Consider the following 24690-nt stretch of genomic DNA (forward strand, 5'->3'; position numbering starts at 1 on the left):
GCAATGAAGGTTCAATATGCTGCTAGGTCGGTTGTCATAATGTTTTGATTCACGACTGCGACTGATCAGGATATTCATTATCCTCTACTTTAAAGTTTTGATATTTCCAACCAGTACGATAATTATTACTTTAATAATCACTCCCTTCCTCAAAAAAAAGTTATTCGTTGCAGTATTATGTACTGTTCGTAGAGATCAGAGAATTTGTCCAATTTGACCAGCAGCTCTTTGGAATGAAATTATTGCGCTAGTAAACATATACGTGAAGAATGCACGCTACTGATGCTGTGTAAGCCCATATAATAAGAACATAATCAAGTGCCAATTTTCTTCAAAACTAAACTCCGCCCATCATGTTGAAAAACATTTTCTTGGTTGATGACTTCCAGTTTAGGCAACTATAGAACTGTGAGCTAGATATTTCCAAAGCGCTGGATTACTCTAAGAAAACCTTCCAGATGGCACATACAGTATGACTCAATTAGACTTCTATCAGAGATTTAATAAAATTATTTTCTTTATCTGAGAATATTGGATGTGTGGATATATTTGAAACTTCTAATAAAACGATTTAAAGAATTCATTTCGGTTTATTTTCTTAAAGAAAAAAGTTCTTTAAATGTATTGTTTGTTCCACCCGTATCCATGCAATGTTTGCAAACGAGAAGTGTCAATTATTAACATTAGTATCTTCAAACAGATTAGTTTTGTTTTTCATTGGGACAGGTTTGGATTATCAATTTTTATCCTTTTTGTTCAGTCGTGTGTAAAATTGTGAAAAGGAATCACACTTTCATTTTGATTAGTTTCGTTAAATGCAACTTTATTAGTTATTGATCCATTTCTAATCATTTGTTGAGTGAGTTAATAATCTGTTAAGAACCTGAAAAATAGAAAAATATAATAAGTTTTCAATTAAAACAAGGTTTTGTGAAACTAAGGAATTAAATTTCGTACATATTGATTATAAAAATTAAAGAGATCCTTACAAATTATTTTATTATGTTAATTCTAAACATTTATAAATAATAATCGCTCTACCTTCATTCAACGTATTCGACTCAAATTCCTAGTAAGTAACTTGACTTTGAAGGAACTCATTGTAATAATTGGATAGCTATCCTTATGTTCAATGTCTGTGGGTTCGTGAATTTTGTCTTCTTTGTCTAGTGCGACCATCTTGCAGAAAGGAAAACCTGAGTTTGTGGGCAAATAATTCCCATCTCCATCTGACAACAGTTAACTAATATTCAGTTGAAAGTCCTTATAAAGATTTTTAGCGCCCTAGATAAAATTCAAATCAAAGTCTTTCCAACCAGAAAGCATCGCTATTAACTACTGAGCTGTGACGGCTCTCTATGGTTCAGTGGCACTAGATTATGTTAAGAAATAGAATAAACTATTTAAATTTAAATTGAAGTGAATTCTGGAACTTCTGAACGGTGGTAAAAGTTTATATTGGACTACCACACCGCGGCAATTCTCAAATTAAACAGCATTAGAGGTACTTTGCTTCTTTTAAATTGCATCATAGTAGCGTGTTGGTATGACTGGGGACACATAGTGCTCCTCTTGCAGTTGCTCCTTAAATTGCAACAGTGAAAATGCAAATGCAGAAAACACGATATGCCTGTTCTTTGCAGTTTACAGCGGTTGGAAAGAACATCATGCAGAATTGGGACATTTGATTTTTAATAGCACATAAGTTTACAAGACTACATATAACTCTTCGATTATTAAAATTAACGAGTTAAAAAAAAAAGAAAGAAAAACATTGTATAAAAATTTTTGTATATACAAAAAAATTCATCTAAAATATTCACGGACTATTGGTGATAAAAGAATATAAGAAGAGATTAATGTAATTCTAAATATAATTATATTTAGGTTAATTTCTGTAGTGAGATAAAAACAACAACAAAAACAACAACATGCAACGTTTGAGATATCAGATACCATGATAGGGCAGTCTATTAAAATACGAAAGGTGATGATGTACCTATATGTGTGAGTACCACTGTGATTAAAACTGTACGATAGTACTCACGCATAGGCACGTCTTCATCATTCAGTAGTAAGATGGTGTATGAAATGACAATGATATGATGTAGAACCGAGAAAGAAGACCTCACTCTTTTCTATCTCTGTGCAAACTGTATCTTTAAATATGTAGGAGCGAAATAATCTGGTAGAGTGCGTATCTATCAGTGGTCTATCTGTCTTTGTGTCGCGTATACGGAATAAAGAGATAACGGATTTTGTAAGGAATGAGCTGACTCTAGAGCACTGTTTTTACTGGATTATCTAACCCTTATCCTGTCCACTAGACTAAAATGTAGTATAAGTTTTTATTTATACATATTTGGTTATAGATCAACATTCTTCTTCTCTCTACACTGATCATCCTTCCATCTTCTCTCTGATCATCCAGGCATTCGTCTTCGTACACATGGAGCTACTGGTTGATTATCGATTTGTTTATCTATCACTTTTCATTGATGCAATTTGTCTTGCCAATGTCTATTTTAATTGGAAGATTTTAAATTTAAAACGTTTCTCCTATACCCCACACTTTTTGTTTCTTTTCTTATATCTTCATTCTTTATTTTGTCTTGCACTCTGATTTTTAGCATGCTACTCTTCATTCTACGCTCAGTTTTCCTTTTCCTCATTCATATTTGTTTGATGATTGGTCCTGTTTCCGATCAGTACGTCATAACTGTGATGGCATATTGGTTGAATTTTGACTCGATTGTCAGGTTTTATTTTACTACACAAGAATTTTTTCATTTTGACAAATGCCGTCCAACCTAGCTTAATTCTTCTTTTTATTTCTTCATAAGGGATTATTTTTTTAAAGTAAAAGTCCTTCTGAGGTATGCACATTGCTTGCCTTTGCTCTATTTTATTATTGCCTGTTGTGAAATTTGCTATTCTGGTATCTGGTTTTCTGCACAATATTTGTCAGTATTTTAGTTATAGTTTAAATATAAATCTTACTTTATTTCATATTGTATATAATTTATTCCGTATTTCTTCTACGTTTCTTGTTTATCGCTATTACTGCAATATCATAAGCATATTGTAGATTGAGGTAGATGAGGTAAATTTTACAGTTGATGTCAGTCCCTTTGTCATACTAATCTGGTTCAGTTGTGGCATCAAAACATTCTATTGAATATTTTGAATCGGATAGTATCTCCTTGGAGTACTTCTTCATTTATGTCGAATGTAGGGCTTTATTCATAAGGATACTTATAGTTGTTTTTTCGTATATTTTGTTTATTTGTTGAATAATTTTTTTGGCTTACTCCATCATTGGTATTATCATTGCTTGTTTTCAACTGAATCAGAGACTTATTTATAATCTATAAAATCTAAGTACAATGGCAAGAAGTATTCTCTGCATACGTATCCTATAATTATTGGTTCAATTTTAATTCAATTTATATATAAATTAAATCAACATCGAGCCAATTATTATATGTTATGTTTATGTTGTACCTCAAACAAATATACCAACTTATTGTCATGTGTAATTTAATTTGTATCAGTTATATTTCTCGAATATTTATCTTGTTGTTATTCGCATGTGTAATTTAGTTTTCAATGCGACATTTTTTAGACTTGAATAAAAAATTTAGTGTACATTCTCTTTGACTAACGAAAACAGCTAATCGATATTGTATTTAAATATCTCTTTACTTACCTCAAAATTATAATAAAAGTTCAAGAAGTTGGTAGGTTCTACTTATGCATGCATTTTAACTCGCAGTCTTCCTTTTTCGCGAAGTTGTTGCAATTACCCCCGCATCCACTGTAGATGAATCGATCGCAAGTGCCTTTCACCGAGTTGAAGTAATACTTTGAAAAACGACTATTACAATTTCCGCGATGTGCTGGCAAATTACAGGGATCCTGTAATTTCTCTGCAAAAATTCAAATTGAAATTTTAGTTACCACTAAAATTTCATAGACTAAATATCTAAACAACTCACTTTAGATGTAACTATGAACCGCTTCTTAGCATGCTGCAATTTATACATAATATAAAGAATTTCTACTATGCCAATAACAAGATATAATCGAAAACTCATTTTAGGTTATGATGAAAGAATTTAAATGCTTACTCACCTACACATTTGCATTCACACTCCTTCTTAGTAAGGAATCTATTAACATTTCCACGACATCCGCTATAAAAGAAAGGTCTGCAACTATCCAACACAGCATTATAGTAATAACGGACCAACAGTAGCATACAATGCCCCATATCCATTTCCATGTGACACACATCGGCATTATCTGTATAAAGAATCAGGTTTAGCATAACAGTTTTCACTTTAATTATTAGTAAAGAGTTTAAATTAGATTTATATAAATATAGTAACTTATTAAAAGTTTCGAACACAAAACGTTTGGCCTATTTGGTAAAAATTGCTTATTCTGCTATATATAAATTCAACATAGAAATGTCGCTTATTTTGCAGTCAACTGAGAAACTAAAGTAATTCATTTCATACAAGTATTGTAACTGAGTGTAAATTAATCAATCTGTATATAGTTGTCTAATGTCAATCCTACTGTTGTTCGTGTGTGTGTGTGTGTGTGTGTGTGTGTGTGTGTGTGTGTGTGTGTGTGTGTGTGTGTGTGTGTGTGTGTGTAATTTAATTATCTCTGCGAGAACGTTTGAACAGACAGGCCTGCTTGAACGAGTAGTGTACTCAATCTAAACCAACAGGCTATACAAGTTCGACTACCGCCATAAAATTGATGCCTGAGACAGTCTTTAGGCAGGCGATGAATTTCAGCGCCAGACATGACACCATCGTTCCGTCCCTTTTATTAGAGGCCTAAAAAAAAGGCTTGAAAAAGTTCCATATTTGATCTCTGGGGCGGAATTTCAGGATGGCGTAACAAAAATAAAATAACAATAACAAGCTCTTAGTTCCCCTTCCACCACAGTACTAGTGTATTAGAAGCTAATAACCTTTCGTGGGAGTGATACAAAAAAAAAAGATGAGTATTTATTATGTCTATAAAATAAACACATCGAAGTCAAATCACCAAATTAAAACATAAAAACATTAAAAAAATTAAAACATTAAAAAATGGTATGGGGTGACCAACAAGTATTCACTTCATCCTTGAACAGGCAAGTACACATTTAATCTTTATATATTCGAATACATTTCAAAACGAAATGTATTCGTTTTGAAAATAACCTCCTAGCCGAAAATGAATATCAACTCAACTTATTGCGAACCAGATTATTTGAATTATTTCTCGTTTTTGGGATGCTTTTTGTTTTGTCATCAAGTAACAATGATTTGTACTGCTTGATGGAATCCCCATCTTATTCATTTATAATGCAGTTATTATTGTTAATATTATCTATCAGATATTCCAAGAAAGAGATACTCAACTTACCATCGCACTCACTAAGACATTCGTCTTTAGACAAGAAGATTTCCTTACCCTCGAGTACATCGTATGAGTATTCTTTGCAGGTCTTCGTTATGTTGTCGTAATAGAAACTGGCATCATCGCCAGTGCAATTTACGCAGTCTGGTTTCAAGAAGCATTTCTCAGATGTAGCTGCAAGAGATATTAAATGCTGGATTCAATGAAAAATACAAGTTATTATATAGATATTACAGGTTCAAAATTCACGTACAGACTTTGAGGAGAGGTAGAGAACATCAAAATCAACCATATTCACATAGGAAAGCATGACCGGAAACGCCACCCGAAAGTGATAGGTGGCGCTGTCCGCCAGCTCTCCAGTTGAGGAACTGGGGCTTCCTCATTCAAGCTTTCGAAGTCGTACGAGGAACATGCATCGTTTTACAAACGCTGAGATGGCAGATATGCACCTCGTTTACGGGTTAGCTGACGGTAATTGACGAGCCGCTGTACGAATGTATCGCGAAAGGTATCCAAACAGATGTTTACAGCATCACCAAATGTTTGCGTATTTGCATCAGAATTTGTGTGACTATGGATCATTTAGGGATCGCAAGCATGATAATGGGCGGCCTCGATCGACACGAAATCCGCCATGGAAAAGGAGGTGTTGCATGCGATGTACAATAATCCAGAGACAAGCACACGTGCCGTTTCCTCGGCTATAGGAGTATCTCGATCTAGTGTATTGCGTGTTTTGCACTCTGAGTCCTTACATCCATTTCATCTGCAACGGATTCAGTTACTGATTGCTGAACATTATCCTCGACGTGTGAAATTTGCGCAGTGGATTTTCCAACTTGTGTTTTGTTCACGGATGAAGCTTCATTTACCCACGAAGGGGCTTCAATCACAACAATGCCCATGTGTGGGCACATGAGAACCCACACGCTGTGCGATCACATGCTGTACAACAACGCTTTGCCATTAATGTATAGGCAGGTATCGTTGCTGACTGTTTAGTTGGTCCATACCTGTTACTACCCCGACTGGACTCCAGGAAGTATCGGACCTTTCTGGAAGAAGTTCTGCCAGATTTACTGAACAATGTTCCAATGATTGTGCGTCGACAGATGTGGTTCCAATACAACGGGGCTCCAGTCCATTTTGGCATTTCTCTGCGTCAGTATTTGGACAGGTCCTTTGGGGCTCGATAGATTGGGCGTGGTGGACCAGTCGCATAGCCCCACGCTCACCTGATTTATCGAGCATTTATTTCTTTCTGTGAGAGATCCTTAAAACCATGGTGTACAAAACGCCTGTTGCCTTTAACATGGACCTCGTGGCAAGAATCGCCATCGCCGTTGCGAATATCCGGGAAACTCCAGATATTTTCGAAAATGTACGGCAATCAATGCGTAGTCGGTGTCAGGCATGTATCACTGCTAATGGTTGTAACTTTGAGCACCGCACCTGATGTGAAACCATATTATGTATCCAACTACTATTGAACTGTTCAGTAACGCCTAATAAAGTTTTTTGCACTACTTATTGCCTTGTGTTATTTCTGTATCTTTGTGTCCCTGTTGGAACTTTCCGGTGGCGTTTCCGGTCATGCTTTCATATGTAAAAATGCTTGATTTTGATGTTTTCTACCTCCCCTCAAAGTTTGTGCGTGGAATTTTGAACCATCCTGTATATACGAGTGAGGTCTGACAAGTTCTTGGACTAACAATGAAAAATGAATTTATACTTTCAAAATTATTTTTATTCTTCAACATAATCTTCCTTGAGACTAATACATTTATTCCAGCGATGCTCTAGCATCATTATCCCGTCCCGTGGTTCTCAGTATGATCTGCAAAATACTCCTCTATAGCTGCAATCACCTCTTGATTCGAAGAAAAACGCTCACCAGCGAGGAAGAAGTTTTGTTTTGGGAAAGGATAGAAGTCAGAGGGAGCTAAATCTGTGGAATAGTGTGGATGTTCCAACAATTCATTGTGCAGATCCCTTAATGCACCTGCATTGTCCTGATGAAAGATGATTTTTTTCTTCTCCAAACCGGGTCTTTTCTCACGACTTTTTTCGTCTAGTCTGGTTAAAAGTTCAGAATAATATTCCCCTGTTATTGTTTTACCGTTTCAAGATAATTAATAAACAAAATGCCTTTAGCATCTCAAAACACAGATGCCATGACCTTTCTTGCTGATGGAACCGACTTTGTCTTCTTTGGCATTGAACAACCGGCTTCTGTCCACTGTTTTGATTGCTGTTTGGATTCTGGTATGTAATGGTGAATCCAAGTCCCATCCATAGTAATAAATTGACACACAAAATCAGTTTTATTCTTTTTAAAACGCTCCAAGCACTGTTCAGAGATTTTCATGTGATTGCGTTTTTGATCTGCTGTGAGCAAGCGCTGCACCCATCTTGCGCAAAGCTTTTTCATTTGCAATTCTCCTTGCAAAATATCTCCTACACGTTCTTTTGAAATGCCTATAGTCTCAGCAATTTCACGCACATTGACTAGTTGGTCATTTAATACCATATCGTGCACTTGATCAATGATTTCTGGTGTTGTTACACTTTTTGGACGTCCTTCACGTAGATCACCTTCAAAGTTGGTAGGCTATGTTTAAATTCGGCAGCCAATTTCTTATTTGTCGAAAACGAAGGAGACGTTTGCCCAAAACATTTTATGAAATTTGAGGTTAAACCTTCTTTTACAAATAATTTTATAACCGCATGATACTCATTGTTATCCTTTTCAAGGGATACAGACAACACGTTTGCTTCCCACAGCTGTATGAAACGAACTACTGTACTTGATAGAATGACTTGCGGTTTCACATGGATGCTTATGACAGATGTGTGTATATATATATATATATATATATATATATATATATATATATATATATATATATATATATATATATATATATATATATATATATATATATATAAAATCAAAGCACACCACCCCTTTCAGGAGTGTATAGTGCAATGCATAATTGCATTACTCAGAACAGTTTCGTGTTTTGCATTATGGGATACATGCTAAGGCAAGAGATTTTAAGTTATTAGCCACTATATACAAGTAGCTGAGACATCAATATATTTCACGAGCAAAACTTTGTTTTGCTTACTTGGGAAAAGGATTAAAACCAAGTGTAAAATTTCTTGATATCTTTAACGTATTTTACACCCCAGGTAAAAAACCTTTTACACACCCACCCACCCACCCACCCACACCCACCCACCCACCCACACACACACACACAATAATTTTTTTAACTTGGGGATATTATATATTAGGATAACTAAGTAATTTTATAAACTTGGTTATTTTAACTCCTAATCCCAATAGACTTGAACTTTGTTTCAGGCGCAAACTTAATTGTTTGCATACTTGGGATTAGGAGTTAAAATAACCAAGTTTATAAAATTACTTGGTTATATGTATATATATATATATATATATATATATATATATATATATTGATATATTGATATGATTACATGCTGCATATAACTATTAAAGTAATATGCAGCATGTAATCATATCAACTACCTTGTGTAACAACTATATTTGCAAACGATTACTATAATCCTAATTATTCTGTTACATGACTTCCACATTATGTAATTATAAAGATATTTATTAAGATATTAAGAGTGAAAAGTGTAACGTAAGAAATTATAGCACTGTTGCCTAAATATTATATAATATATGTCATTCTCTTAGAGGTAATGATAAGTGAAAGTAAAGTGATGTACTAAATTTCACACATGGTTAGTAAATAATTGGAAAAGGTTTCATTGTTTATTGTTGCTGTCGATCTTTTTTTTTATTTTAATTATTATTGTGAAAAGTGAGATGAATGTTTATGGCATTAGCTATTGCATATTACTAAAAAAGTAATTGTTAATGTGAATTGTGAATAACAATGAATTGTAAAATTAAAATGTAAATGAGAAAATGCAAAAATAGCTATTTAATTGTTGTAAAACTGTAACTGTAAATTGTTTTGTTAAGATTACTGTTAATTTTAACATTAAGTATAATATTACATTTTCCAAATCATAATAATTTTAATAACATGTATCAAAATGTACTCTACATGCATGTAATTTCTTTGAAAGATAATAAACTGTGTTAAAAGTTATTATTATTATTATTGGTTCAAAAAATAGCAGTGTTGAAAACTGAAATGAATTTATTCAGCATTCCCTACTGATAACAAAAATATAAACTGTAAATATAATTATAAGGCCACATGGAATGGAGATATAAGAATGCTTCATAGATTGATTACATATTACATTGATATGGGCGACGTGATCATGGCCTAGAGACTGGAAGAAGTCTGTTTTTGATATGATTTTATACCACTACATTAAGAAAGGAGATATGAAAGCGTGCAACAACTATAGAACTATTAATTTAGTATCTCATGCAAGCCAAATTTTATTGAAGATAATGCTAAATAGGATTGAGGCCAAAGTTGAGGCAGAGATGCCCGAGGCAAGCAGGTTTTAGGAAAGGTAAGGGCACCAGAGATCATATCCTTTGCCTTAGACAAACCATAGAAAAATATAAAGAATTTAGGCTTCCTCTGGTAATGTGTTTCTTAGACTACTCTAAAGCTTTTGATTGTGTTCAGCATGTGAAACTGTGGGAAGTAATGAAAATAATGGGTTTTTCCTCAACACGCTATCTGGTTGATAGCCAACTGGTACAGGGAACAAGAAGTCTCGGTAAGAACAGGTGTTGGATTGACTTCAGGTTGAAAAAGGAGTAAGGCAAGGATGTTTACTTTCTCCTCACTTGTTTAGTATATATATATGGAGGACATTATGCGTAAGCATTGGATAAGCTCAAGACATGAATTAGGATAGGAGGTAGATCTTAGGTACGCTGATAATACAGTACTCCTTTGTAATGACATGAAAGAACTAGGATAAATTCTTGACATAATTAACAAGATCAGTTTAACAGAGGACTTCAACTAAATCCTAGCAAGACAAACTAAATCCTAGCAAGACAAAGATTATGGTTCTCAAAGGAAACACAAACAGAAAAGCTCTTGAGAAACAAGTTTACCTTAATGGAAAAAGAATTGAGGAAGTCCGCAAGTTTGAGTACCTGGGATCCATTATTAATGTGAAGAACTGATGTTCGGAAGAGGTCAGAAATGGCTAAAACAACAGACCGAGACTTGTCTAAAATCTTGAAGGATGGATCTATCTCCATGAGAACAAAGTTAAGGATTTTGGATGCAGTTGTTTTTTCAGCAGCGGCTTATGGATGTGAAACTTGGAACCTAAAGAAGTCAGATAAGAAAAGGATATCTGCTTTTGAGATGTGGTGTTACAGAAGGCTGATGAGGATATCATATACTGAAAGGGGCTTACAAATGAATGGGTGTTAGAAAATATCAGTAGAACTTTAAGGCTCCTTAAGGATATTGACAAAAGAAAGTTAAAATATTTTGGGCACATTGAAAGGATGGAAGGAGGACTTCTCAGAACAGTAATAGAAGGTAAAGTTTCTGGAAACAGAGGAAGGGGTAGACCATCAATGAGATGGATGAATGGTGTATGTGGAGCAAATAATCTTCAGATGGTTGAAGTCTCAGAAAAGCAATCAAAAGGGCTACAGGCGAGGCCTGATGTGGCACATCACTGAGCATCGGAGTGACAATACCGCATTTGTGGATGACCAGTGAACATATAGATATAGAATATAATTTTTGAACTAAAATGATCTGTAGATTGAAATAAAAATGTAAATGACAAAATGCAGAAAAGAATTATATATATGTGTGTAAAATTATTTCACATCCAATATGGTTAATATGAAAAATATCTCTCTTAACACATTAAATGAATCATTGTAAATATATATATATGGGAAAATGTAAAATGTATTTTTAGTGTTATTAATTACACACATTTAAATAAGATATTCACTTAATACAGTGTTTCCCAACGTGGGCGTACTCCCCACAGGGGGACAATTTGAATATTTTGGAGGGCAATTAGAAAACGACTTTGCATTCGTCACCTCATCACCGATATACTCAAAAAAAACTCACCATTATTGACGATAAATTGTCGATGTTGCAACCCGGACTTTCCGCGAAAAAAAAGCTGGCAGCACTAGGACAGCAATCAACATAAATACAGTATCAAGAAGAACTCTCAGAAAAGCAAAATAATGAGTCTAGTAGAAATTTATTTAACATAAAAGGAGCAATGGCATGGCTTTCTGACGAGACAGAAACGAAATACCGAAATTCAACTCGTTTTGCAAAAAACATACTGTTGCCCTTTCGTCATCATATTTAGTTAAATGTGGCTTTAGTGCTGTAAATGACTTGCTACTGAAAAAATTAAATCATTTGGATATCACAAACCATGGGGATTTAAGATTGAAAATGATTAAATTAGTACCTCAAATGAAAACTCTTTGCAGCAGACATCAAGAGCATTAACTTGGATTTTATTTTCCCGAGTTCAGTTCGATTTATGTTTTATAATATACAAAGTGTAATATAAAATTTATATTCATTGAAAAAAGTAAAATTAAAAACAGTCTTACCTGTGTTCCCTTTTTATTTAAAGTACATATTTATATTATACTTTTTCAGAACTTGGCTGACTATTACGCTAGAGGGGGGAGGGCATCAAAATCTTTGAGGCGTTGAGGTGGGACATGATCCAAAAAACGTTGGGAAACACTGACTTAATATTACATACTGAATATTTGTAGTGAACAAAAACGTAATAATATTACTGCAGTTGTATTTGTAAATTACTTATTAATATAATAAAGGAATTAACTCCCGTAAATTATTCTTTATTCGTAGAATTTTCGCCTGAGTATCACAGGTATCATCAGTACAGGTACAAAGGCTAATTAAACAATAACTGCTATATTCACAAAGCGCCACCTAAGTAGCTAAGGTTAAATTTCCTAAATTTATTTTTTAAAAAAATTTCCCTTTTTTCCTTTTTTTTTTAAATATATAAATACATATATTTGTATACAATTACAAGTTAGGAAAGATTTGCTGATTTATAGAGTACTATCTCCCACAATTGGGGAAGACGTAGACCATTGGATCTGTTTAGGTTAGGGGAGTGAAGTAATGTTTCACATGTTTCTTTGTAAAGCAGTTCCATTAGGAACCTACTTTTGTGAATGACTTTTGTCTTCTTCCAATGAACTCTATGTCTGGTATTGATGACATGGTCTGCATGTCCAGACTGTTCAGGTTCAAGGTACTGGATATACGACTTGTGTTCTTCTAAGCGGATCGGAGCAGATCTTCCTGTTTGTCCGAAATATGATAACCCACAAGACCAGGGAATCTGGTAGACACCTGGATAGCTGAGATGTGGGAGCTTGTCCTTGGAGGCATGAGGAATGTAAAGATTTTTTTTAACTGGTCGAAAGTACACACAAATATTTAGTTGTTTGAACACTTTAGCTATGTGTTGGTGATGGTGATGTGATTCAGCATGAATGTCAAGATTAAGAGGTCTAGAAAGACTAACTGCTTATTTACTTCTGTTTTACTGCCCATCTACTTCTAGGGTAAACTGGATCCCTTGGATGAAGTGCATTTATTTTTGAGAGAAACTGTTGTAATTCTTCCGAAGTGCCTTCCATATGGCAAAAATGTCGTCCACATATCTGAACCAAAGGGCTGGGTGTAATGTTGTCAAAGATACATTGTTCGAAGTGCTCCATGAAGTATTTGGCAATAGCAGGAGATATTGGATTATCCATTGCTGTTCCTTCCATTTGTTGGTATAACTGGTTTTTGAAGAAAAAATTTATTACAAATTCAAATAATTTGACTATGTCTGGAGGAAATTCTTGGTGTAGTAATTCAATGCTGTCCGCCAACGGAACATTCTTAAATAGCGAAACAACATCTAGACTAATCGTAATCTCCAAATCGTCTAGATGCAGATCGGAAATTTTATTTCTGAAATCCACCGAATTTTTTATATACGTAGCAGTTCTTCTAGTTGAATACGTGAGTAATTTTGACAGAAATTTTAATATTTTGTAAGTTGGACAACCTATGCAGTCTACAACAGGTCTTAATGGAATTCCTGGCTTATGCACTTTTGGAAGACCATATAGACATATAGACACTAAAGACCTCCTTCGGGTGGGCGCCCGAAGGAGGTCTTTAGTGTTTTCTTTTTATCTTCATCTCATATCGATTTTTTTTTTTTGTAAATATTCTGTATCTTTATCAAAAAAGTTTATTATTATTATTATTATTATCACTAATAGGAGACATTAACATAAATACTCTTGACCACGCTTCTTCAACCACTAACACATATCTTGATATACTAAGTCAGTACAAACCCTAATATTAACTCCCCAACAAGAGAAGAAATACTCAATAACTCACTAACACAATCATGCATTGATCATATCAACATACGGGCTCCCATCCATACATATACATCATCAGTAATTAACGTAAAAATTGCCGATCACTACTTTGTCTCAACTTCGTTTTATTAGGTTTTGCCCTACGAATTACACAAATTCGTAGGGCAAAAAGACGCTACTACTTCCAAAAATTCATGGAATATAACGACAACATTAAGCAAACATGGGCTACACTCGACGAATTAGTGACCCGAAAAAAGAAAACTTCAGCGAAAGATTTTATTGCAAAAAAGCTTCGGTCAGGATACAAACCAAGAGGAACTAGCAGACTCATTCAACTATGCTTTCACAAAAAACATCACACAACTCAAAAAAGACAAACTACCAACGATCAACAAAAAACTACCGACACAAAGTCAACAACAAACGATGTATTTCCCACCCATAACAAAACAGGAACTGAAAGAAGCAATCATACAAATAAAACCAAAGACCACTCCAGGAATAGACAAAATAAGACTCACAGACCTTATAACATACTTTGAACAAATAAATCCAATACGTTTGAAACTCGTGAACATAATATTCGACACGGGCATTATTCCACAACAACTAAAAACTGCAGTAATTACGCCAATATACAAACACGGCAAAAGAAACGATACTCAGAACTACAGACAATAGCTACACTACCAGTCATTTAAAAAATTCTAGAAAAAATAACACACACCAGACTACAGAAGTAAATAGTTCTGTAGTTCTCACAAAACCAATACGGCTTTCGGAAAACAAAAAGCACCATCACTTTATTAGAAGACATGGCCGACACAATAAACAAAGCTCTCGACAAAAACAAGTACGCCGTCCTTATACTGCTGGACTTAACCAAAGCATTTGACTCACTTGAACATTACATACTACTCACCAAACTATACTCAATAGGTATAAGAGGAACACTGCATACATGGTTCAAGAACTACCTCTCAAACAGAATACAAGTAACAAAAATAGGTACATGTCACAGTCAGAGTACACAAGTAAAACACGGTGTACCTCAAGGTGCCATATTATCACCCACTCTATTCAACATATACATTAACGATGTTCATAACATATCCATAAGAAGTCAAATATTTCGATACGCAGATGACACTGCACTACTAGCAATCCGCACAGACATTAACACAGCTCTCTGCAAAGCACAACAAGACCTAAACGAAATCACAACATACTTCACACTCAATCACAACAACACACAACATAAGGTTATCTGTCATCCTCAGATAACCTTATTAAAAAGCTTCGAGGATACAAGCAGAAACATTATATCTCGACCGAGATCAACAGAGAAAAAAGGGAAAAAATATTATTTATTATATTGAAGTGCTGTAGTTACAGCGCTTAAATACATTAAAAGCAAAAATTGTAAAATATATATAACTTATTGTTATCCTATAAATGCTGTTAAAAATTATTATTATTTAATTAATTAATCCTTTGAAGTAAAGATTTCTTAAAATAATAATAATATAATAATAAAATATATAGGAATTAAAGAATAAAAAAATAATAAAAAAAATATTATACAAATATATTAAAAGCAAAAATTACAAAATATAACATATTGTTATACTATAAATGCTGTTAAAAATGTAATCTTATCAATTGCAAACTGTAAATTACCATCTAAAGTAACTATTATTAACACATTATATAAAAAAAGGAAATTTTTTTATGAAACTCAGTGTAAAAAAAAAAAAACTAGAACAACATGTTTTGTAAATATGTATGTAATTTTTAGAATTTTAAATTATGTAATTTCTATGATTTTATAAAGTAATTATTATATGTATGCAAGACATAATAAAGTGTTTAAAAATTATTATTATTATTGTTGTTATAAAGCATATCACACGTATCGGGTCAAACCGAAGCAGAGAGCTACCAGTAACCTATGGAGTACCACAGGGAGCTGTACTCTCCCCAACTCTATTCAACATTTACACGCACGATATTAATCAGCTACCACTCAAAGGTAAGATATCCCAATACGCAGACGATACAGCAATAATATCCATCCATAATAACGCAAGCATAGCCCAAACAAATATGCAACATGACATAAATCTGATCATAGACTGGCTCACGAAAAACTCCATACACCTAAATTCAGAAAAGACAAAATTAATGATATTCAGAAATCCACTTGATATCCACAGAAATACCAGTTGATAACAAATATATAACCATCCAACATCCACTTTCCAACATAAAACACACACAGAACAGCAAAACCACTACAATCACTCAGGTTGAAACAATACGATACCTTGGAATTTACTTCGATGCAGATATGAACTGGAATAGCCACATAAACCATCTGCACAACAAACTCCGAACAATAAGTCAAACTCTACAGGTTAAAAGACATAGTTCCCATACGCCTAAAAACACTAATATAAAAAGCACTATGCCAAAATATACTAAGATACGCTATAACAACGTATGCTTTCTGTGCACCCTACAAACTAAATAGATTAATGTCGCTTCAGTACAAAATGAAAAAACTTATCTTTTGGGAACAAAGAGAAAATAACGACCTTATATACATTGCAATTTCAGAATACAAAATACTGACAGCAAAACATTTATGTCACTATGCAGCTTTGCTAAAACATTATTTCGATGCCAACTACAGGACAGTCAGAAATACGTACCGTATAACAAGACCTCAGACTACTAATTATATCACATATAAATACAATAATCACTACGGAAAGGCCACGCGAAACTTCTACATCCCAGACATGATAAACAAATTACCTTTTGAATACCGAAACCTTACAAACTACAATAGCCTGAAAAGAGCTCTCAGGACATACTATGAACAAGAAAGACGCACCCAAATACCATACAAATTTAATGAAACACAATATATTTGTCCAGGCTTCCAGTTTAGCGACGTATCAATACATTCCAAGTTATTTTGTGTGTGTGTGTGTGTGTGTGTGTGTGTGTGTGTGTGTGTGTGTGTGTGTGTGTGTGTGTGTGTGTGTGTGTGTGTGTGTGTGTGTGTGTGTGTGTGTGTGTGTGTGTGTGTGTGTGTGTGTGTGTGTGTGTGTGTGTGTGTGTGTGTGTGTGTGTGTGCGTGCGTGCGTGCGTGCGTGCGTGTGTAGTATGTGTGTGTGTGTGTGCGTGTGTAATGCGCGTGTGTGTGTGTTTGCGTGTGTAGTGTGTGTATGTGTGTGTGTGTGCGTGGGTGCGCGAATTTTTTCTCAATCATCGATTTCGTAGCTTCCCAACACAGCAAAAAAAAACAATAAATAATAACCAACTGGTGTCATCCTCAGATAAGCTTACATATAAGCTTCGAGGATGAAAGCAGAGAAATTTGTTCTCATCCAAGATGTATCATATGTAACCAAGTGCATGTAATGTAAGTATCACATGTAAACTAAAGCATGTAATGTATGTGTTATATGTAAGTATCATATGTAAACAAATGTAAGTAATGTAAGTAATGTAATCAAATGTATGTAATGTATGTAAAAACTGTAAAAAAAGTATGCAATATGGAGTGATTATATCCATTGATGTTGCATATATAGAGTGCAAAATTGCAAACAAACATCTGTAATAATCATCATTATGAATATTATAATAATATACGTTGTAAACAGTTATTGTTATTATTATTATTTTAAAAAAAAATTATGTACGAGAAAGTATTTGTTATGCATAATTGTCTTCATATAATGTATGTAATTTATCTGAGAAATAATAATAATAATAAAAAGATTATTATTAAAAAAAAATATTATTGTGTGTGTGTGCGTGTGCGCGCGCGCGCGAATTTCTCAATCAACGGCTGCAGTGGAAATGAAACCTATTAAACATAGATTTGATTTCGTAGCTACCCAACACAGCAAACAAACCAATAAATAATAACCAACTGGTGTCATCCTCAGACAAGCTAACAAGTAAGCTTCGAGGATGAAAGCTGAGAAATTATATCTCGTCCAAGATTTAAAAAAAAAAAAGTATGTACCATATGTAAACAAAAGCATGTAATGCACGTATCACATATAAACAAATGTATTTGTTTACATATGTATCATATGTAAACAAATATATGTAATGTTGTATCAAAAAAACATATACATAGTATTATTATTATTATTATTTTATTTTAAGAAGACATAACTGCATGTTGGTAGTATCGAATATATCCACGATTACGATTTCCTATTGAAGAACGGACCTTAATGTTCTAAAGGGGTTTAATTTCTTCTAATTCCTTAAATTCAGCCTCGTTTTAACATTAAGGTCCTGAACTAATATCCGAAAAGAGGAAGTCATCGAGTCAGTTGGTCATTGAACGACTACGACCAGTCGTTCGCTGGATTGCCTTTTTAACTGAGTAGGCGGTTAACAATCGGCTGCCCAATTATGAAAAGCGGGAAAAATCATATTGTAGAAATTTCTTGATTAAGTCTCTATGTCAAACCCAATCGAATGCTCTGTATCTTCAAAAATAGTCTTAGTTCAGACGCAGGATTTTTAGAAATTTATTGTAATTATTATATTTTAAAGTTTCGTTTAGCTGAATGATATCACATTTCGCAACTATGTTCTGATTAGTGGGGTGATGCGAAGAGTTATTCTTTCCTTCTAAGCAATTAGTACAAACCCCAGTCTGAATTTTTGAGCTATATTGAAAAGAAAGTGATATTTTTGAATACATTTAATAAATAAAGACTATTAGTTAAAAATCGAAATGAAATATATTAATAAAAAAAAAGTTAAACAAAAATAATGTACATTTGCAAGTCACCCCAGGTTCATCCCTTAATATTTCTCATCGTTCCCCAACTCAACGGCCAAGAAATATTTCACTAAAGGTAATATAGTTTACATTATAAAGTTCCGTTAGATAAAGCTAAAATCATCTAGTGGTTCTAATGGTAGGTAAGCCTTCTAATGCTGTTTGTCATTCAAATAAGTGGTCTAATAGAGAATAAGAATGGAGTATAAGATAAAATTAATGAACAGAATTGCTGTATTCTTATTGGTAATCTTTGATAAATGTTTATTGTTAGAAAACGTTCACCTGTAATCAAAATTAAGTTAAATTAATCATTTAGAATGAATAATATATTATTTTTAGTTATTCTCTATCACTTGAATTTTACTATCAAAGCAGAATAACTACAAAATTATTTACCACAGATAGCTACTTGTAAAGCGAAAATGCAGAACACACCAAAGCAGTTTATTATCAACATCTTCTGAAAATCTGTCATCAACTTGTTCTTAGACGATTTCGCGTACTTTTATTCTGTTATAAAAAATAAAAATATATCATTAACAATTTTAGAAATACTACCGAATTTGACACTTCTAATATATATTAAATATTTACGTCAAATGTTTATTTGAGTCACACAGAAATCACATGAATAATGAAACCATAATTTAGTTTTCTGTCATAAGAAAATTACTTGAATTTTTTTTTTTAAATAAGGATACAGAATTTTTATTTTTGAACAATATAAGAATCATGAAAAGATAAGGAAGGATGACCTTTATCTTTTCATAACTTCTTAACTGGAATCTAAAATTCCAGCTTTTTGCTGGTCTGCTGGCCGAGTTTTGCTACCACGAATGTTTTGTTCAGACGACAAGTTAAGCAAAACACGAACAAATTGCAACACAAACAAGTTAAACAAACTGTAATGATGGTTTCGATTAGATTAGATTGCAAAGGTTCAGAATAAGCAATAAAAACAAACAAAAAAGAAGCAATAGTTTTTATAGCTATGAAAACTCGTCTTGCCATGAGATAAAAAAAAAAAATTACTGAAAACCAATATTTTCATCTGAACTGTTTCGAAACTTACTATTCTGTGGACCGTGATTTATTATGGTGATATCCAGATGTTCTCCATAATAGTGAGAAACTCCGAAGAACGGAGCTTCCGACAAGAACGATTTTTGAATCCCATTTGGCTTTTATACGTGCGATAAGATAAGGCTTTCCTGAATCGACCACCTGAATTTTACTAAGTAAAACAACTACAAAATTATTCACCATATTATGACATGTGACAGCTATGGTAAATAATTTCGATTTTTTTTATCTATTCAAGCGCGGTCCAAATCAAAAACAATCCCAGCATAAAATTGCATTTTATAACACGCTTTCATAATAGAATGATGATTTAGCTAATTATTTTGATTTGAACCTTTGCAATATTAGAAAGTGAATCCACTATTCCGAGCACATAATGACGTTTCTTCCTTCCTTCAATGGCTTTAACAGGCACTTAAGAGCCCATAGCCTTCAAAGTTTCCTTGCTTCCCTAATCGTAATACGACTGGAGAAAAAAAACCTTCTACCTCCAAATGAGACCGACTAACTCACTAGTTGAAAGAGACTAGATAATGGTTCTCACGTCATGGACGGGAAGCGAACCCAGGTCTTTTCGACTAAAGGGAATTCGTCCATACCGACTGAGCTTTTTTTTTTTTTTTTTTTTTTTTTTTCAGTTTAAACAACTTTATTATAAACTTTTGCAATTATTTACATCATAATGAATTCTATATACAATATATACATTTGTTATACCATTATTTCAATCGAAGCTTCATTTTATATTATATCATCATGTTATAATGTAGTTGTTACATTACTGTTCTCTTAAAATGCCTTAACTTCATTTGCTTATAAACAGGGAATCTCATCTGTTAGTTACAGACACATTATTTTCTCTATTACATCAATTAAGGTATAATTCAGCTTTTTTTTTAAATATACAGTTAATTCTATTTACATACCATATATATAATTATATATCACACTTATTATATATTTAACAATCTATATATTCTACAAGATAAATCATATATACATCTGTACAGCGAAATAACATTCGCATGCAATGAAGTAGGAGAGCACTTTTTTTTTCTGCGGTAGGAGATCTGTTCCAAGTGACTCAGGTGCTGTTTCCTCTGGTGGAGGTGGAGAGTTAGTATCCTTCCGAATTTACTTCCGATTTGCCCCATTTCCACTAGGAGTGATGAAGGTGTCGTTCTGTTGTTGGTTGGAGGGTTCGTCTGATGTAAGGTTGGAGGTTAAGTGTGTCCATTCTTCTGTAGTCATTCTTCTGGACTGGACCGAATTGGTGATCTCCTCCTGGATGTAGTAATGTAATTTTGATATTGTTCCGGGACTGTCTTCCCTTCCATACGCTTGGTCGCATCTGTGAGCCCAAATTGCGTACATCGTTAGGATTAGAACAATTGTTTGCACCCTGTTTATATGTTTTCCTTTTAGCCAGAATAACATTTCTTCATTGATTACTTTGATTTCTGGAAGCCATCTTTTAACGGCTTTCCAAGTTACTTCTGCTTCCTTGCAATATAACATTAGGTGGTATAGTGTCTCCGGTTCCTGGCAAAACTGGCATGTTGCATGCCCTTCAAGGGGTATACCTTTAGCCACTATCCACATCTTGGTTGGTAGGCAGGCATGGTGTACTTTAAAGAAGAAGGTTTTATACTTTGGATGTATTGGGAGCTTGAAGATATTGTTTAATACCGGGCTGAGTGTGATTTGTCCTCTTCTTAATTCTCTATGTTGTGGTATGGGAATGGTTGTTCTGCTTAGTTTGTAGTATGTTGCTTTTGTTTTTTGACTTATTAAGGTTTCAGTGTTGATGCGCTCTGTTACAAATACGTATCCCTCCGCCATCTCTGTAAACATTCTGGGAACTCTTCCGTGAATCTCTGGCATTATTCTGTGTGGAAGGCATTTCTGTAGGAATGCTATTGCATATCCGTGGTATGACTTGATGTTTGCTGTTTCTGCCGTCTTCGCTCTGTTGATAACTGTTTTTAAGTGGATATTAATTAGACCTAGACCTCCTGCTTCTAATTCGTGAAAGAGTGTTGTTCTCCTCATCGGTTCGTACCGAGAGCCCCAGATGTAGGTGGCGCACAGTCTGTGGATCTTGTCTGCCCATTGCCCATGGTACGGGATGTTGTTCACTTTGTACCAGATGCGAGAGGATAAATATATATTGCATATTCGCGCTTTTCCTCCTACAGATAGTTGTCTTGGGCGCATGGTATTTATTTTCCACGCAACAGCTGCGTGGAGTTCTTTCCACTGTTTTTCATACGTTTCTGGGCCGCCTATTTTAACTCCCAGAACCGGTAAGTATTCCTGAGTTCTTATGCCTTGAGGAATCTCAGGGTTCTTTTCCCATTTTCCTATTAGCATGAAATGAGATTTATTTAGGTTTACTTTCAGGGCAGAAGCTCTTGCAAAGGCGTCTAGTAATTTCATTGACTCTTCAATGGATGTTTCCGTCTCTAGGGTTAATGTGATGTCGTCAGCATATGCCAATATTTTTGCTTGGCTCTCCCCGTGAATGTTTGTTCCCTTGATTTCTTTGTTGGAGTTGATCGCTTTGATGACTGGTTCTAGTGCAAGGACGAAGAGGGCCATAGAGAGGGGGTCTCCTTGTCTCACTGAGCATTTCATTTTAAAAGATGCGGATAGCTTCCTGTTCACGATTACTTGACTTTCTGCATTCTCGTAGAAAGTTTGCAGCCAGTTCCTAAATTTTGGGCCAAATCCCATTTCCTCTACAACTTTGAATATATATACGTGGCTTATGGTATCAAACGCCTTTTCTATATCCAAGCCTAGTAGGACACAGGATTTGTTAGTCAGACTGTAGTACTCGTATACTGATCTTAAATGAGTAATTGTGTCTGCTATATTTCTGCCCTTAATTGCACAAGTCTGTGCGGGAGATATTAATTTCTGTAGGTACTTCTGGATTCTATTGGATAGGATTTTTGAGATGATCTTGTAATCGGTGTTTAAAAGTGTTATTCCTCTCCATTGCTTTATGTCTTTTAATTTTTCTGTGTCTGAAGTTTTCGGGATAAGTGTGATGTACCCTGTGCTGAATCTGTCTGGTTTTATTTGTGTTTGGTATATTTCTTGGGTCATTCTCATAAATAAATGCTCGAATTTTTGGAAGTAGTGCTTGTAAAATTCGTTTGTAAGACCGTCTTCTCCTGGGGATTTCTTGTCTGGTAAATGCCTTACTGTTTGTCTGAATTCTGCTGCTGTTATCGGGATGTCAAATTCTTCCGCCTCTTTCTGGGTTATCTTAGGTATGAAGGGGAGGAATTTGTTTCTGTCCCGTTCCTCGCTTTGTTTTTCCGAAAACAGTGTTGCGAAGTATTCGTGAATAGCATGCAGTAGTTCCGCATCTTCTTGAATGATTTTCCCATCGTAGTGTAAACATTCTATTCTCTTTCTATACCGACTGAGCTATGAAGGCTCATATAATGACGTTCATTATAGCGACTTTTAAGAATTTCGAATTCTAGAAAATTCGCCTTGGTTGGATGTAATCAACTAGCGGCAAAATATCCTAAAACAGGGCTTCTCAAACTTTTTAAATTTTGTACCACATAAATAAGAATCAAAAAATATATGTACCACCATGAAAGTATTTCCTGATTAAAAATCAATACATCCCAAATGGAGTGTTTATAATCAAATAATAAAACATTTTAAATTTATATTATTTATTTATATTCGTAAATGAAACTTTTAAATTATAATGAAATATAGTAAATGGTGAGTAATAAATACATTTTTCTGAACATTAATTTAAATATTTTGTGTAAAAATTGTACCATTATAATTGTACCAAAAATAACGTAATGTACCATTAGTGGTACATGTACCACAGTTTGAGAAACGATGTCCTAGAAGATTCGATGAATTCACTGAATTATCCAAAGCATTGTTTCAAACTACTGTTTGACTATAATATGATTTATTTTTTATAAAGCTTTAGTATTTAACAATCAAATGAATGATGAGTGATCAAAGACGTTTCAGTTTTTCTTTGTTGTTCAATTCCACAATAATTGTTTGCTTGCTTGCTTTACCTAAACTACGGCCATGCATTTAAATTCCACGATTTCATTGATGGTTGTGAATGGCTTTAAGCTGAAAGATACCTTTCATCGACGACGTGAAACCACCCCTGTGATTGAAGGCGTTTGGAAACCTCCTATCTTTAGTCTATAAAAAATTTCCTAACAGTTAAGAACGATTATGTAGCACTTAGCTCGCCCCAGCAGTACCGATATGCTATATGTTTGTCTTAACTGGTTGATATGCAAATAAAAACCTGTAAAATGTCATTTGTTAAAGAAGTAGTTAGTGAAATATGGTTGGAAAGCGCATAGCCACTCGGATAACCGCAAGCAAACACGTAACCCCTCGACCAACACGACTCATTTTCATTGTTTTATGTACTAATTCAAGAGGGAATGCTTCGGAGACGCAAATCGTCATTGACAATAATTTAAATATCAGTTATCGAGAGAATGAATTAACTCGAAAATATTATTGAAAACAAAGAACTCTTCATTGAAAAGAAACCTTAGAAAAACCATTCTTTCAAAGAATGGTTTTTCTATGCTTTACTATCAAACTGCAGATTCGAATTCGAATTCATTTATGCTGAAATGCGCTGAACAGTCTTGGTGATTGAAGTGTCACAATAAAAAAAAATAATTAATCAATAAGTAGCATGTAATTCCTTACACAGAGTAGTGTTCCCGGATTATCTAATATATAGCTTATTTATAGTACTAATGTACTTGATCATCATCATCATCATCATCATCATCATCATGCGTATCAAGGATTTAGACCTAGCCTGGCCTGTTCCGGCTTTAGAAGTCATCGTTGAATCGTTTAAGACGTCCTGGTTTTCTTTTTGCTAATGGCTTGTATTTTAAGGCTTGTTTTG

The 24690-nt window shown here is 34.1% G+C and overlaps 1 protein-coding gene across 1 annotated transcript in view; it reads right to left on the reverse strand.

Moving 5' to 3' along the window:
* Positions 1–796: 796 nt before the first annotated feature.
* Positions 797–24690, reverse strand: part of LOC150104582 (actinia tenebrosa protease inhibitors-like) — a 151392-nt gene continuing 127498 nt past the window's right edge. Inside the window, exons 5-9 of the mRNA XM_090395587.1 lie at positions 19062–19167; positions 5431–5598; positions 4135–4305; positions 3710–3929; positions 797–883 (exon numbers count right to left, since the gene is read on the reverse strand). Coding sequence (XP_090251713.1) covers positions 3748–3929; positions 4135–4305; positions 5431–5598; positions 19062–19167 — 627 coding nt within the window. The 3' untranslated portion in view covers positions 797–883; positions 3710–3747. The remainder of the gene's footprint in view (positions 884–3709; positions 3930–4134; positions 4306–5430; positions 5599–19061; positions 19168–24690) is intronic.

The sequence above is a fragment of the Typopeltis vanoorti genome, chromosome 7, assembly GCF_054136105.1.
Source record: "Typopeltis vanoorti isolate ZY-2024b chromosome 7, IOZ_Tvanoo_1.0, whole genome shotgun sequence".
Lineage (NCBI taxonomy): Eukaryota > Metazoa > Arthropoda > Arachnida > Uropygi > Thelyphonidae > Typopeltis > Typopeltis vanoorti.